The sequence below is a fragment of the Myxocyprinus asiaticus genome, chromosome 4 (genome assembly GCF_019703515.2).
Source record: "Myxocyprinus asiaticus isolate MX2 ecotype Aquarium Trade chromosome 4, UBuf_Myxa_2, whole genome shotgun sequence".
Classification (NCBI taxonomy): domain Eukaryota; kingdom Metazoa; phylum Chordata; class Actinopteri; order Cypriniformes; family Catostomidae; genus Myxocyprinus; species Myxocyprinus asiaticus.
Genome location: NC_059347.1, coordinates 62,512,501 through 62,530,000, shown reverse-complemented (window position 1 = coordinate 62,530,000; position 17,500 = coordinate 62,512,501). Strand labels below are relative to the sequence as shown.

Below are 17,500 nucleotides of genomic sequence, written 5' to 3'. Positions count from 1 at the left end.
ATGACATATTTAACTGTGAATATTAACTGTGAACGAAATGAATTAAAATCAAGCTATAAATAGTTCAGTGCATTAGTAATGGCTCTGGCACGCCCAGATTACTTTTCAAGGCTCATAATGGCTTGATTGCCACCTGTGTGCAGTTGAGATCTTTCTCCTGATATTAGAATAAATTCTCTTGTTTATATAAACCCATTTCCTAGTGTGGAAACTTTTCACATCAAGAACTGTGGAACTTTGTAAGCAGCTCCAAGACCATTTTAAAGGTACCAGAGAAATGAAAGATATGATCATTTCCATGCCATCTTTATAAATGTGGGCACACGTGGAATAACTGTAGAGTTGAAGGGCCATTTCTGGGGGTTTAAAGGAGTGACAGATATGAAAGACTCTTTGCGTGAGGCTAAAATTGAAAGCTCGTTCCATAAGTGTTTTATGGAGGGGTGAAGAGACAAGAAACTGCACTGAGAAAAACTCATCACATCTGCACTGCAGTTTGTCCACAGGCATGAGAGAAACCAACAATCTGAAAGGAATCTGGACGCTCTGGTCTGTTCAGACCAAATCTGAAAATGTGGACCGATAGTACATCACATCAAAGTGAGTCATGCTGGTTAGAGCAGCACAGGCTAGAAAATACAGGAATTTCATATGGAGTTAATGCAGATTAACAGTGGCGAGGAATGGTTGTCAACCACAAGCGCTTTGAGACTAGATGATTCATAGCTGAATTGACAGCGCATGTTTTCCCGTTTCCTCTGAGTATCTGTGCGATGATGACTTTCAAACTGTTGTTCACAGACTGTCACCATTCAGCTACATGAAACATGAGCAGTTTTAACAAGCAAAGGGTTGCCACACATCCCTTTTCGGTACAGGATTGTCCGACAGGAGACACGGTATTCATTCTATTCAAAGGTGAAATCAATATGGGACACGATTCGTTCTGTATTTTCGTACAGATTGTTTACTACAGTAGGTCTTGATGCGGCACTTATGAATCATTGCGTCACGAAGCTTTGAAAACTTTATGAATCTTTTGTTTTGAATGAGGCTTCAGAACATGCACCAATCAGACCAAGCAGTAGCAGATTTAGGCATGGGCAACATGTGCAGTTGCCCAGGGCGGCATCTTGCGGGGAGGCAGCACGAGGCACCCACAAAGACCCCCCCCCCCCGTCAACAACTTTGTGTTTCGCCCAGGGCGCCATACAAGCTAGAACCGACACTGAGGCTAAGTCACGTGATTTTAGCAAACGATGGAAGTCCGTTTACACATCATGTAGCCTAGTAGTCAAAGAATTGAGCATCTGAAATGTTTCATGCATAAGATCGAGGCTTGAATTTATGGAGCCATATTTCTGCCAAAAGTGAACAAACAAATAGAACATTTTGCAAACAAACACAATCCACTTTGCAAAGGAAAATTTGACTCTCAGACATAAAGAAACCCAAAGGGCCATTTGAGAGACAATGAAGAGCAGTTGTCCTGTACCACTGGCTTAACAAACAAATGTGTTGTGTTTTACAAATATAAAAAAAATGTGTTTCATATGAGCCTACATCATATTTCACAATTAAATACAATATATTCTACAAGATTGTCAAACAAATACAAAATCCGATGTGAACAAATTCATACCACTTGTGAGTCATGTGACTTTTTGCACAATTTTCTCAACCACAGTCCTGATTTTCTCATAAATGGGCTGAGCCACGTCCTCTTTTAAAACAGTAGATGGTGCAGTGCTGCCACATACTCAGTGATGTCGTTACTACATATTACATAGTAAAAACAACTTATTTTCTAGTAAAAATGTGATCCTTTCTGGTAATAACAAAATATGTCTTGAATAACAAAATGTTCTAGTAAAAAGATATTTTATCCTTATATGTTTATATTTTTTATATCAGGTAAAAACGAGAGATTTTCTACTAATAACAAGATAAAAACGACCTACAGGAATCGCTTTCTTCAGCAAAACAAAAAGCTCACTGATCCCTTGACAAGAACACAAGACCCTGCCTTGGTGACAGAATGATTTTTTCAAACAGAACGGATGTGTTTTTTCAGTCTTTGAAGCCATTAAATCAGCAGGGAGTCCCGACAGTACAGTGATTGACACCTCCCGCTGAGAGACGCTAATGTCTGTCTCCCTCTGCCTGGCCGGTGATTGTTAATGAAGCTTACACCTAAAAATCATTGGAAATATCGGCTAGTGAGACGCCGCCTTAACACCAACAACCGATTAGCTAGCAAGACTGACTAGCTAGCGCTAATATCCAATGCCAGTGCTAATGATATTTTCCCCTTGCCAGTGCTCTTTTACTCCTTCTGCAGTTCGCGTGCATGTAAGTTGGGGTTGGGGGGGCATGCCTGAACTAGTTGATACAGAAATTAGCAGCCTAATAAAGAGGTTGACTGACACAAAGTATTTTTTGTATTTTGAAAATACACAAATACCAAACTTCAATGTATTTAAATTACATTACATTTTATTTTAATTTTTCAAAGTATTTTGTATTTCAAATACATGTATCTGAAATACTGCCCATCCCTGTCAACCCTACTGGTGATGAATGCATGAACAAGTTTCTCTAAGTCTGGATACGAAACATCTAATTCTGTCTATATTTTCAGATGATAGTAGGCTGATTTAGTTATTGCTTTGATGTGACTACTGAAACTAAGGTCTGACTCCAAAATGACACCAAGATCCCTGACTTGAATTTTTGTCTTTAGACCCCTGGAGTCAAGGTATGTGTTCACCTTGGGGATTTCACCTCTGTTGCCAAATACGATGACCTCTGTCTTGGTGTTGATTAACTGAAGGAAGTTTTGGCACATCCAACTGTTGATTTCATCAATGCACTGGCACAGAAAGTCTATGGGGCTGTAGTCATTTAGCGATAGGGCTAGATAGATCTGGGTGTCATCTGCATATCTATGGCACGCAATTTGGTTCTTTTTCATAATTTGGCCTAGTGGGAACATATGCAGGTTAAACAGAAGTGGCGCAAGAAGAGAGCCTTGTGGGACTCTCAGTATTGACTATTATTTCTTTAGATTGGGATAATTTTAAAAAATACTAAATTAAATTGAATTGACAAATGAAGTAGAAATAAAAACTAAATAAAAATTTGAAACATAATAACTCTGGTTGTAATGACTAACGCAGCGTTCACTTTCTTTAGTCTATGTTTGAGTGGAGGGGGAAATGTCAACAGAACGCAATAAGAAGTGTGTTAAAGGACAGTTTTGTCTTCATACACCTAAAGAATATGCTTTCACTTTGAAGTCTGTTCAGCAGGACACTAATCATAAAATGTATAGATGAAATGCAACAGGTGTTTTTGTTACATTTATATTGACAAACTATTTTTTCTTAGTTGTGAAGTTTAAAATAAGCTTAAAATATTGATGTTGAGTTTGTGGTTACAATTTTAATTCAGATTCATGACAGATTAATTTGGACTCGACTCAGACTCGGCCTGTTATGGACTCGGGCTTGAGTCCGACCTGGCCTCTTTTGAACTCGGACTCGACTGTTTAAAGACTCGGACTTGACTCGGACTCGACTAAGGTGGACTCGAACCCAACACTACATGAAGGGTAGGGGAAACAAGATAATGAGCAGGCAGCCGAAGCTTATACAAGACTGGATAAACTTGCTTGATAATAGAGATGGGGCCTATATACCTGGGGCTCAGTTTGCGGCAGGGTAGCTGCAAGCATAGACGGCGTCTGGATAACCAGACCCTCTGCCCTGGTTGAAGAGTGGGGGCTGGTCGGTGGTGTCAATCTGCCTGAATCTTCTGCCATCTGATGGCTCATTGTATGTGTACATGAGCAGCATTCCAAGTATGTTCACTGCTACGAACTTAATCATCCTCAGCTAGCACCTCGGACGGTTCACCGGACCAAGGAAAGAGAGGAGATTGAAACCCCAGGATGCAACAGAAAGGGGTTAAGCCTGTGGAAGAATTAACCAGGGAATTCTGAGCGTACTCTGCCCAAGGTAAGAATCGGCTCCAATCGCTCTGGTGGGTGCTGCAGTAGCTGTGAATAAACCATCTGACCTCCTGTTTGAGTCTCTCCACTTGACCATTCGACTGGGGGTGATAACCTTAAGCGAGACTCACAGTAATGTTAAGTTGAGTACATAAAGCCTTCCAAACACGGGAAATAAATTAGGGACCTCTGTCTGAAACTATATCCTCCAGTAACCCATAAAAGCGAAACACATAGTGGAAAACTGTCTCCGCTGTCTCCATAGCAGTGGGCAATTTCTTCAATGGAATAAGACGAATAAGCCTTGGAGAATCTATCAATGATTACAAAAATGTTGGTGTTACCTTGTGATGCTGGCAGGTCTGTGATGAAGTCAGTTGCTATATGAGACCAAGGTCGCTGAGGAACAGGCAGAGGTTCGAGAAGGCCTGAGGGAAGCTGTATGGAAGATTTGGTTTGTGCACAAATAGAACAGTCTTTCACATGATTGGTTAAATCAGTTACTAACGTGGGCCACCAGAATTTATTTTGAACAAGGCCAATGGTGTAAGAATGCCAGGATGACCAGAACTGAGAGAGGAATGAACCCACTGTATGAGCTGGGTATGTACCTGTTTAGGAACATAGGTCTTATCAACTGGACATGCTCTAGGAGTGGGATCTGAGTGCTGAGCAAGGCGAATCTCCTTCATGATCTCCCATCTCACCGGGGCCATCTTGGAAGTGGGAAGAATTGTCTCAGCGATGTTCCTGTTTAAATCCATCTTATGGAGTCATGACAAAGCATCCACTTTCACATTCTTAGATCTGGGTCTGTAGGTTCAATTAAATTTAAAGCGGGCGAAGAACAGTGTCCTGTGTGCTTGTCGAGGGTTCAGTCTTCGAGCTGACTGAAGATATTCCAGATTCTTATGATCCATGAGTACTAGAAAGGGATATTGGGCTCCCTCTAACCAGTGACTTCTTTGAAGGTGGCCTTGACCACTAACAATTCCTGATTGCCCACATCATAACTGCGTACAGCAGGAGTCAAATTGCAGGAGTAAAAGGCACATGGGAATACTTTGCCAGCTGCCTCATGTCTCTGTGAAAGGATGGCCCTAATCCCATTCTCAGAGGCATCTACCGCCACAATAAAGGGTTGGGATGGATCAGGGTGCTTCAAATTAAGTGATGGGTGAATCAGTCTTGAGGTCCTCGAAGGCCTGATTGGCTGTGTCAGTCCACATCAGTCTTCAGGGCTTGCCGCTGAGCAGGGATGTGAGAGGCGCAGCAATTACGAATGAAGCGGCTATAGAAGTTAGCAAACCCCAAGAAGCACTGCAGATCCTTCATAGACTTTGGCTGAGGCCAGTCCCTCACAGCTTGGAGCTTAGTGGAATCCATTGTAACCCCATGGGCACTTAACACATACCCCAGGAAGGAAATGGTTGATCAATGAAACTCGGACTTCTCAATCTTGGCACACAGCTGGTGGTCAATGAGACGCTGAAGGACACTGCATACATGTAGCAAGTGAGACTCCTGGTTAGAGGAATACACAAGAATGTCATCAATGTACAAAATGACACATTTGTTGATCATGTCTCTGAAGACATCATTGATGAACGCCTGGAACATGGAAGGTGAGTTGGCAAGACCAAAGGGCATGACCTGATACTCATAGTGCACGTTGTGTGAGAAAAATGCTGTCTTCCATTTGTCCCCTTCATGTATTCATATCAGGCTGTAAGCATTGCTTAGGTCCAGTTTTGTGAAAATGGTAGCGGTACGTATTTGTTCCAAGGTGGCAGGTACAAGAGGCAGTAGGTAGGCACAATCATGGGATCGATGAGGTGGTTATTGAGTAGCATGGACTTTACTAAATGCCTCTTGGAGGTCAGCATAACCCATTGCATGCTGTTCAGGACACTCTTAAGGAGTCATTTAAGGGTTAAAATTCTGATGCACCGAGTCACATGACCAAACACCATCGATTTCCGTGAACTTCTATGTGCCAACAAAAGTGCCTCTGGATAGAAACCTCTTCAAATTTTGCACTGAAACCTGTTTGGTTGTAAAGAGTAGCATCTGTAGTTTAATTTGATATGCCGATTTAAATGTTTCATTCATTATTTGAGATTTGAAGCGCTGATAGACGTTCCAAAAACATGTTAGTTATTTTGAATAACATTTCACAGTAACAAATCTGTGGGTCATTTCACTTCATTGTAATATAAATGTTGTTATTTTATTTTGTTATCACTGTACAATACGGTTCTGTTCATTAACATATATGTACTGTGCATTATCACATTGAGAATAAATGTATTCATGAAAAAGCTGAAAATGTTGCTTTCAGAGGCTTTATATGGAGTTAGGATGAAAATAAGGTGCATTTCAAACTGTTCTGAGACCAGTGCAGACAGACAGCACACTGGAGGTTAAGTCATTCACTAAATAGGGAGCAAGGGAGCATCCTATAGCTCTCTATGCAGTTAAGTGCATTCACTCCTAAAATCTGATCAAAAGTTCAGTTTCAGGCTGCAGATGATGTTTGGATCACTCAACATGTTTGACAGACATGTGACAATGATAATCAGTACATAGATTCAGAATTTATAATGTATCATTTTATTTTAACATGGTTGGCAGTGATTGGACGCTGCTGCTCATTACTTATTTATTTATTCAGCTTTATAGAAAATCAGCTGTAATGTCTGTAACGTCTCAAAAACATGAATAATCAACACTCCTGGAAACATAATAACCTATTTGACGAAAAAAATCTAACTTTCTATAGTTTGATATTATTTAAAATTTCACAGTGTAGTCTCACTGTCACATGTGTGGACATCAGTTTTTAGGAAAACTATTTGCTCTAGAATGTTTTTTATTTATTTTGCTTGTTTATTAGGGGCTACTAGTTACAAATCAAAAAGGGAAAAGCGAAATGCACACAGCAGCCACGCTCGGGTCTCAGGAGGTTAAAAGAAAAAGGTCCTCTGTTCCCAGCCCTAATCAAGGTGCACTTTTAAAATGACATTTAAGAGCTTAAACGGATAGACCTTTTGTATTTGTGCTGTAGTTGCTCTGTGCATGGTGTGTCAGGATCAATATGTTGTTTCTGAAGCTCAACTCTCTCCCACAGACACTGACTAGAGTGATCAGGCTGTTCTGGGATCTGCTGTGGAGATTGTGCTCAGTGTGGTCCTCAGAAGACGCCCCCAACTCCACCCCCAGCTCGTATGACAACAACAACATGGTGCATTGTGGGAGGACCAAAGTCTTTCTCACACACTCCCTGGTAAAGCAGCCACTCTGATGACTTTATTCTGTTGTGACATTTTGCACAGTAATTTTGAATTCACATGACTGGCATCTCTTGACTGGCATAATTACCCATGACTCATTTATTCTGTAACTGAAAGTGCCTGATAATAGGAGGGTTACCAAGAGGAGGAATATTTGTGGTATATGCCAGTCACCATAAGCCTGATGTAGAATAAAACCACATTTTCTAGACCAACTATAAAACCAGTCTTCATCTCATATGAGTGTGCATCATTTAAAACAGATTTGTCAAAATACTGCAGGATGAAGAATTAAAATCCTGCTGCACTTTGAGGACTTCCAGTGATTTCACTTGATGTCTGTAAAATTCATGTAATGTGTATGTGTTGTGCAGTTGGAGATGTTGGAGCAGCACAGGGACAGGGTGCGTTCACTGAAGGCGTTCTGTATCCAGTACTGCTGGCGCAGGTACCAGCGGCGTCTGCACAACCTCAGGACACAAGCTGCCACCCACATACAAGCAGCTGTGAATTTATGATGATTTTTAATTTGTATCACAGGTAGAGTGCGCATATACATTGATATGCATTTCACAATTATCGCTGATTATTTAGGCCATATAAAGTTTATATTAATATATATTTCGCTGTGGAAATGGAATTCCTAATTTTAATTTTTTTTATTTATTTTTTGCATTACAATAATGTTAATTTGAAGGGGAAATGTGCTCAATTGTCATGAAAATATCACAATGCAAACATTTTAAAATAATGATTTTTACAAATCCAGTAATTACAAAGTCATGGAAATTGATTAGTGTAAAGGAACCCTGACAAGATCCGTCCACCCCTCTCTCTCCTCTGTGACATCTGCCGTCTGTGCACCCGATTATCCCTTAAATAGACCAGAATAGATCCAGCTCACCTGAGCCAAACACCTGTGGTACTGAGATCAGAGTTCTGTATCTTCACTTCACTGAGTCACATTTACACCGGAGGAAATAAAAGTGTGGCATATAATCTGATCACACTAACTAATCATGTGCAAATCAAAGAGAGACAGTGAAGCGATGTGTTGATTACAGACTGTTATTTGGTGTTTATTCTTGGGTTGTCACCTAAACAGGAAGTAACATGACCTTTTGAGCACCTGCTCTTAACGGTTAGATGTAGCACAGTTAAAACACACACAGACTGTTTAATGTGGGATTATAATAGTACCTTGAAAATACACTGTCGACCATCATCACCTGTCCGATATGTCCATGTGTACAAACTCTTTTTAAGAAGTTGCTATTGGAATTTTTTTTTTAACATGTTCATATATTATGTTGTTTTTTCTTCCTTTTTAAATGGCAAAATTGGCACAAAAATCCCATAAATTTAAGCATAAACAAGTGATATCTAGAGTCCAGAATAGCATAGAAACTTGAGGCTGCAGGACTCTTTTGATTCGGGCAATTAGAAAAATAAAACAGCATTTTTATATATTATTATGTATTATATTTTAAAGGAATATTCCGGGTTCAGTACAAGTTGAGCTCAATCGACAGCATTTGTGACAGTGTTGATTACCACAAAAATTAATTTCTTTTTCTTTAATAAAAGCACAAATGTGTGTTCCAGTGAGACACTTACAATGGAAGTCAATGAGGTCAATCTGTAAACATTAAAATACTCACTGTTTCAAAAGTATAGACACATAGACAATATGTGTGTTAACATGATTTTACTGTGATCAAAGTTAATATAAATAAGTTCCTCCAGTTTTACAACTTTGTTGCCATGACGTAACACCATAAACCGTAAAATTACCATTTTGCTGGGCGCTATATTGAATATTCACAATATTATCTCGATGATTTTACTGGCAACATAAAATTAAGCAATATCGTGAAAATCTCAATGATTGTAGTGTACGTTTTATTTGGATGTTTTCCAAAATAACACATCGTGAGACTAATTTCATGATCCTTCAGGGATGCACAATTATTAAATAACATAAAAATATCAGTATGTGAACAGGTTCTGTGATGACGCTGTTTTCAGAGGTCTCACAGCAGTACCTGTGCATTATGAAAGCAAAGCGCTGCAGATTCACACACAATTCCAAACATTTGTAACCGCTACAAGTTATTCATCAAATCTAAAAATGGGACACAGCAGAAAGAACAGGTGGTGACGGTAAACACACTGCACTTCAGTGTTCTGCCGAAATAAAAGCTGAAGTAAATACGACAAAAATATTATATTATTATTATTTTACAAAACAAATGTAATCCTCATAATACTCCATATAATAACAATAATTCAGTTATATTTTGTATCATAATAAAATTTTATTGGGCTCACAAAAATGTTTGATTAAAACTATGTGTAGGTAAATATTACTGTATTGGTGCATCTAAATGAAATGAATGAATATTGTTCTTTTGTTCATTTAGTAAAAAACTGTGGGAAACATGCCTTCATTATTTCATGCATTAATCATTTGGCATTAAGTATTTTATTTATTTATTTTTATCAGAGGAACCGTCATTTCAAACAAACAGCCATTGAAGCCATTTTTACACAAACACATAATTATCAAGATTTACAGTACCTTGCAAAAGTCTTAGGCACATAAGATGTTTCACAAAAGCATTTGTCTTAAGATGGTTATTTATATCTTCAGCTTTAGTGTGTCAGTAGGAAATATAAATGTTACACTCCCAAACATTACTTTTGCAAATAGAAAAGATTAGAATAGAAGAACAGGGAGCCCTGCAACAGATGTCATAGCCCCCACAGAGCCCCCCACTGAACATCGTGTCAGTCTGAGATTACATAAAGAGACAGAAGCAATTGAGACAGCCTAAACAGATAGAAGAACAGGGAGCCCTGCAACAGATGTCATGGCCCCCACAGACCCCCCACTGAACATCGTGTCAGTCTGAGATTACATAAAGAGACAGAAGCAATTGAGACAGCCGAAATAGATAGAAGAACAGGGAGCCCTGCAACAGATGTCATGGCCCCCACAGAGCCCCCACTGAACATCGTGTCAGTCTGAGATTACATAAAGAGACAGAAGCAATTGAGACAGCCGAAATAGATAGAAGAACAGGGAGCCCTGCAACAGATGTCATGGCCCCCACAGATCCCCCCACTGAACATCGAGTCAGTCTGAGATTACATAAAGAGACAGAAGCAATTGAAACAGCCTAAACAGATAGAAGAACAGGGAGCCCTGCAACAGATGTCATAGCCCCCACAGAGCCCCCACTGAACATCGAGTCAGTCTGAGATTACATGAAGTGATATGAATCATTTAGCTGCTTTATTGTTGCTGTCTGATATTGTAACACAGCTGTGTATTCTCTCTCAGGTCTCTACATGATAAAGTGCCTTTAATTCTGGAGTGTGTACAATCAGTGTACTTTAGACCTTTTATAATCATCACATACTCTATTATTACTTTATACAACAGAGCTCCTGTATTTCAGCATGATCCATGATTCAGTATTTAAAGGAATATTCCGGGATATTCAGTACAAGTTAAGCTTGCATTGTAAGTGTCTCTCTGGAACACAGATTTGTGCTTTTTTAAAGAAATGGAGGAACGAGTCGAAATAGATTTTTTTGCATTACTCCACAAATGCTGTCGATTGAGCTTAACTTGTATTGAACCCGGAACATTCCTTTAAGTGATGTTTCTTGCACAGCTTGAAAGTGATTACGAGTATTTAGTTTCTTTTAATTCGCCGGTTAATGTGCTGCTGATATATCCAAATCATTTTTAAAATGATTTCTCAGAGATATTGAATTTAATTGTGTGAATATCAGAACACTGAAGCTCCAAAAAGCACATAAAGGCAGCATAAAAGTAATCCAAAAAGACTCCAGTGGTTTAATCCATGTCTTCTGAAGTGATATGATAGGTGCGGGTGAGAAACAGAGCAATATTTAAGTCCTTTTTTACTATAAATCTCCACCTTTGATCAGTCCTGACCAGAAGGTGGCGATGTGCACAAAGAATGCGAATTGCCAAAAACAAAACAAGAATGTGAAAGTGGAGATTTATTGTAAAAAAGCACTTAAATATTGATCTGTTTCTCACCCACACCTATCATATCACTTCTGAAGACATGGATTAAACCACTGGAGTCTTATGGAGTACTTTTATGCTGCCTTTATGTGCTTTTTGGTGCTTCAAAGTTCTGGTCACCATTCACTTGCATTGTATGGACCAACAGAGCTAAAATTTTCTTCTAAAAATCTTCATTTGTGTTCTGCAGAAGAAAGTCAAACACATCTGGGATGGCATGAGGGTGAGTAAATGATGAGATAATTTTCATATTTGGGTGAACTATCCCTTTAAATATTTGTATCCCTCAGGAGACCAAAAAAAAAAAAAAAAAAACCTTTACACGTTAACAGCAAAATTAACATTTATTTCAAGAAAACCTAGAAATTTAAGGAAACCCACCTCTTTAAATGTCTCAGCTACACTGTCGTTTTGGTTATGAAATATTTAATTACATGTGCAAAATGTGCATTTACGACATTTTAATTTGTGCATTTATGGCATTTATGAAAAACAACAATTACCTCTATATATTTTTAATCCCAGGGCATTAATCACAAAATATGAGACTTAGAGTTGAAAGAAAAGATCACTTTGTCACTGTTGTGTTTGATAATGCCAATAAAGATCATTATATGCATGTTCTCTGGTCCTGGGTTTTCTCTAACATGAATTCTGTAGTTGGTCAAAAACTATTTCTAAAATTCATAAAGTGCATGATAGCTTGCAAAGACCGACTGCTGTACTGGGACAATGTCAAATCTGAGTAATGTGTCCAGAACATTTGAGCTCAAACTCTACAAAACATTTTTAAGAAAAGCTCTACAAGAGCAATTTTAAACCTAAATGTTCAGCTACATCCATTACTGAAATGTTTCATCATATTTAAACATGCTAAAGCTAGGTAAATGCTGTCACTACAACTTTGCATTGAAAAGACATTTAATAAAACATAGACATCTTACACTATTTGTAAGACAAACAAGAAGTCCAACATCAAACAAAAAACAGCACCCGACTGAGAGTACTGGACTTGATGCATGTTCAGTAGTTTAGTCCGTGTTCATTAAGAATCGGTCCATATGTGACAATAAGCTTATTCATTATCATCATCCTCATCATCCTCTTCTTCCATTTGTGCTGGTTCAATCATTTTTAAGCACTGATCAGTGAACTCCACAAACAGTGGCTCCTGCATGGCATTCTTCACGGCTTTGGCTTTATCTTCAGCCGAGTCCACTGACATCATTTCCTGTCGGAGGTGTGGATTCCACAGCAGAGCCTTCAGCGCCTCGGACTCACCGGAGTTCACATGAGAAACTGTGAAACTGCACATCTGTTCCCAAACGTTTGAGATTGTATTGAAAATCCCATTATCAGTTGACCGCTATTCTGAATACTGATTTCCTCGTGTTCACTTTACTCATCTAGCCACTGAAGTTTCTGTAAGGGCACTTTGTCACTCTGACTGTCTTCATCAAGAAGATCATCAACAGTCCACGGCTGTTCAGCTGAAATCAGACAGATTTACATGAAAGCGCATAAATAAATGAATCATGTGTAGTTAAGTGTGACATCCAGCTAAAATCCATGCATCAAATGGGTTGCATCTCTCTCTCTCTCTCTCTCTATATAATAATATGTATTACTACAGTACAGACATGAGTAATAATAATAATCCATTACTAACCACTGCTCACAGGTGTTGGGGTGCTGACAGGTGCTGCTGTTTCTTTGACTGGGTGACATGAATCTGTGAAAGGCAGGAAAAACAAAAACTTCATTAGTTTATAATGTTAATATAATAACACGTGCTTAACAATAGACTATTGCATCAGAGGACTCTCGTACCATCATCTTTGTGTCTCTTAAAGAAACTCACTGAACAACTGCAAGGAAAAGTAAAACACACAATACTTGATTTAACAGAACCAGGTGAGCTGAAGGCCTGTGGAACCACAACACATTTAAGGGACACTATTTACTGCCATTAAACTTCAACATTACTCATGTGGCTCATTCCTACAGTTCCGTACCAAGTCACAAGTTATGCTATTTGTAATGTTTCATTACAACCTATTACAATTTTAATTGAAAAAAGTCAATAATTTTGTCCCCGGGGGTCTGGGTATCTCAGCGAGTATTGACGCTGACTATCACCCCTGGAGTCGCGAGTTTGAATCCAGGGCGTGCTGAGTGACTCCAGCCAGGTCTCCTAAGCAACCAAATTGGCCCAGTTGCTAGGGAGGGTAGAGTCACATGGGGTAACCTCCTCGTGGTCGCTATAATGTGGTTCTCACTCTCAATTGGGCATGTGGTGAGTTGTGTGTATGCCGAGGAGAATAGCGTAGGCCTCAAAATGCGCTATGTCTCCGCGGTAACGCGCTCAATAAGCCACGTGATGAGATGCACGGATTGACGGTCTCAGACGCGGAGGCACCTGAGATTCGTCCTCCGCCACCCGGATTGAGGCGAGTCACTACGCCATCACGAGGACTTAGAGCACACTGGGAATCAGGCATTCCGAAAAGGGGATAAAATTCAAATAATAATAATAATAATAATAATAATAATAATCATTTTGTCCCCAGAGCTGCAAATAAAACATCATCAACAAAAACATGCTAAATCATCCGATTTCTACATTTCTTTCCGTACCATTAAGTGTTTAGTATTGCAGTCTCTCACTAACATGTATTCATTTCTGATAAATGTGTAATTTCACACTTCAACCGCATCACTTACAAAATCACTTACTAACCGCATCTGTGGAAAGATATAGACAATTTTACAACTTCGTTGCTATGGTGATGTGATGTCAACCCTAAAACAACCTTGAAAACAGCAATTTAAACCTATTTTCAGCTCACATAATACACGAGTTTTAACAGGAGAATTAATGTAAGTGCTTTTATAAAATTATAAGCGTCACATTTCTGCCTTTAAACCCTCCAAAAATTGACCCCATTGACTTCCATTGTAAGTGTCTCACTGGAACACACATTTGTGCTTTTATTAAAGAAAAGGAGGGACGAATGGAAATTAATTTTTGTGGTGATCAACATTATGCCACAAATACTGTCCATTGATCTGAACTTGTATTGAACCCGGAATATTCCTTTAATTTCTAAGTTTAAAATGTCAATATATTTCTGTTAACAGGAATAAAATACATTTAGGAATAGAATAATTAATAAATAAATAATTTACTCACTGAATGCATTTAACAAAATGAACATTGATTTTTTTGTTTATTATTTAGCTTGATCTGTATGACTTGAAACATAAAGATGCTTATAAAAAAGTATGTTTCCAATAAATAACTTACTATCTTATTCTGCACGCAGGACATCTGTATTTTGGCACCTGTTCGCTACAAACTCCACAAAGCTGCATGACAAATCTAAAATAAAACAATAATAAGCTAAAAATAAAAATAAATAAACAAATAAATATGAATGTGCTCGCTAGAACTGACTGTAAACTCGAGCGGACCACGTGGCTCTGATGGTGACAACTTCCGATTGTCTGTAGCGAGCGCTTCCGGTGTCCTTCCCCATGTGTCTGTCAGTCGGGATTCGGGAAGAGTTGCCGATCTGATCCACAGTCATGCTGAAGTCTCTGAGCCGCGCCGCGCACCTCGCAGCCCGTTTGTCTGGCAAAAGCGCCGCTGTTCCCGGCATCAGCATCAGCAGCATCAGCCCCTTCAGCCGGTCCATCTGGAGCAGGTGTCATAACGGAGCGGCGTCAGGATACAGGCCGAAACTGCTCACTTCTAAACGGCTTCTGCCTTCAGCGTCCTGCGGCTGTGGAGCTCTGCACACAGACGGTAATAAGATTATTATTAATTTTCAATATGCTAATATAGTGTTTGCTTGAAGCATAGCCACTAACAAAAAGGTACCAAAGTAATACTACTTTGAAGTACTGTAAATAAATACTGTGGTGTATGAAATTGTTACACATTAAAGGTCGACCGATAGTGGAATTTGCAGATTAATCGGCCGTTTGTTTTTAATCAATTTATAGAATGATACAAGCACAGACATAGAGGATCCAAAATGAAAAAAATAAAATAAAAGCAGTATAATGTGCAACCAAAATCTCACAAATAACCAGACGAAAATAATATTTGGTGCTCAACACGGGACTTTTAACTATAAACAAGCCCGAAATGACGGAAGTGTTTTATAGCCTTTATATTTACCAGATTTTGAGTTTTGTATTAGAAGTCGACTGTCTGTGCTGTTCAAGGTAAATATGGACTAAGAATTCTTTTTTTAAATTATTATTCTTTAAATGGATTTTAAAAACTATCGGCTGATTAATCGGTTATCGGCCTTTTCCAACACCTTAATTATTGTATCGGCAAACTCGGCGAACTTTTTTTTAATTATTTTTTTTATTTTTATTTATTACTCAAGATGGCGCCGAGTATGGCTGCTGCATTGCGAGCTCCCAATTCTTATGTTTTTTGTCTTGGATGTTGTCTGCCTTATTGACTACGACAGACAAACACTTTTGGACATTGGTTCAGCGATCTCACACCGTAAACCGGACTTCATATTTCTCAATGCCGACCCGCTGTTTACAAACACGCAAGCGGAGCCCTTTGTCTGGGCGGCACGGCCGCAGAAACGCAGGAGGAAAGGGGGAAACAGAGCCGGCGTTCTCATCAGAGTAAGACGCCGCGCAAATCGACCCCCGCTACCCACTATTCTACTGGCAAATGTTCAGTCTCTGGATAACAAGCTCTGCGAGCTGAAAGTGCGGATCTCTTTCCAACGAGAGACGAGGGACTGCTGCATTATCTGCCTTACGGAAACTTGGATGTCTGCGGAGATTCCAGACTCAGCCATTGAACCCGCGGGGTTCTCCGTGCACCAAGCGGACAGAGCGAAAGACCTCTCAGGTAAAACTAGAGGAGGTGGTGTATGTTTTATGATCAACAAATCCTGTTGTGTTCAGAGGAACGTACATTCCATCAAGTCTTTCTGTTCTCCTGATCTGGGAGATGAACACCGCTGCCTCTCTCCCGGATGAGCTAAATACTTTTTATGCTCGTTTCGAGGGAAATAACACCGCCCTCGCGGAGAGAGCTCTCGCGGCTGAAGCTACAGAGGTTAGTTCACTCTCCGTCTCTGTAGCGGATGTAACCCGATCCTTCCGACGGGTGAATATCCGCAAAGCCGCGGGTCCAGACGGCATTCCGGGCCGCGTCATCAGAGCGTGCGTGAACCAGCTGGCTGGTGTTTTTACAGACATTTTCAACCTTTCCCTCTCTTTGTCTGTAGTCCCCACATGCTTTAAAACATCCACCATTGTGCCTGTTCCAAAACAATCAAATATAACTTGTTTAAATGACTGGCGTCCTGTTGCTCTGACCCCCATCATCAGCAAATGCTTTGAGAGACTAATCAGAGATTACATCTGCTCTGTGCTGCCTCCATCACTAGACCCGCTGCAGTTTGCTTACCACAACAACCGCTCCACTGATGATGCCATTGCATCTACAATACACACTGCTCTCTCCCACCTGGAAAAAAAGAACACTTATGTGAGAATGCTGTTTGTAGACTACAGCTCAGCGTTCAACACCATAGTACCCTCCAAGCTAGATGAGAAACTCCGGGCTCTGGGCTTAAACAGCTCGCTGTGCAGCTGGATCCTGGACTTCCTGTCAAGCAGACGCCAAGTGGTTAGAATAGGCAGCAACATCTCCTCATCACTGACCCTCAACACTGGAGCCCCACAGTTGTGTTCTCAGCCCACTACTGTATTCCCTGTACACACATGATTGTGTGGCAACACATAGCTCCAATGCCATCATTAAGTTTGCTGATGACACGACGGTGGTAGGTCTGATCACTGACAATGATGAAACAGCCTACAGAGAGGAGGTGCACACACTGACACACTGGTGTCAGGAGCACAACCTCTCCCTCAACGTCAGTAAGACAAAGGAGCTTGTGGTGGACTTCAGAAGAAAAGACAGAGAACACAGTCCCATCACCATCAATGGAGCACCAGTGGAGAGAGTCAGCAGCTTCAAGTTCCTGGGTGTCCACATCACTGAGGAACTCACATGGTCCATCCACACATCAGCGCCTCTTCTTCCTGAGACGGCTGAGGAAGTTTGGAATGAACCGC

At 40.0% G+C, this 17,500-nt stretch overlaps 2 protein-coding genes across 3 annotated transcripts in view; one reads left to right on the top strand and one right to left on the bottom strand.

Moving 5' to 3' along the window:
- Positions 1–11,743: 11,743 nt before the first annotated feature.
- LOC127439793 (zinc finger HIT domain-containing protein 3-like) lies at positions 11,744–14,882 on the bottom strand. The gene is made up of 4 exons (XM_051696004.1): positions 14,679–14,882; positions 13,202–13,239; positions 13,051–13,103; positions 11,744–12,737 (listed from the first exon to the last, which is right to left on the bottom strand). Exons 1-4 carry the CDS (start codon positions 14,744–14,746, stop codon positions 12,447–12,449), a joined length of 450 nt encoding a protein of 149 aa, XP_051551964.1. The 5' UTR covers positions 14,747–14,882; the 3' UTR covers positions 11,744–12,446.
- Positions 14,883–14,884: 2 nt separating this feature from the next.
- The window catches only part of LOC127433403 (complement component 1 Q subcomponent-binding protein, mitochondrial-like), a 19,540-nt gene continuing 16,924 nt past the window's right edge, over positions 14,885–17,500 (top strand). For both annotated transcript variants that reach the window (XM_051685296.1, XM_051685285.1), the window contains exon 1: positions 14,885–15,179. In XM_051685296.1, the coding sequence (XP_051541256.1) occupies positions 14,960–15,179 (220 nt within the window). In that variant the 5' untranslated portion in view covers positions 14,885–14,959. The remainder of the gene's footprint in view (positions 15,180–17,500) is intronic.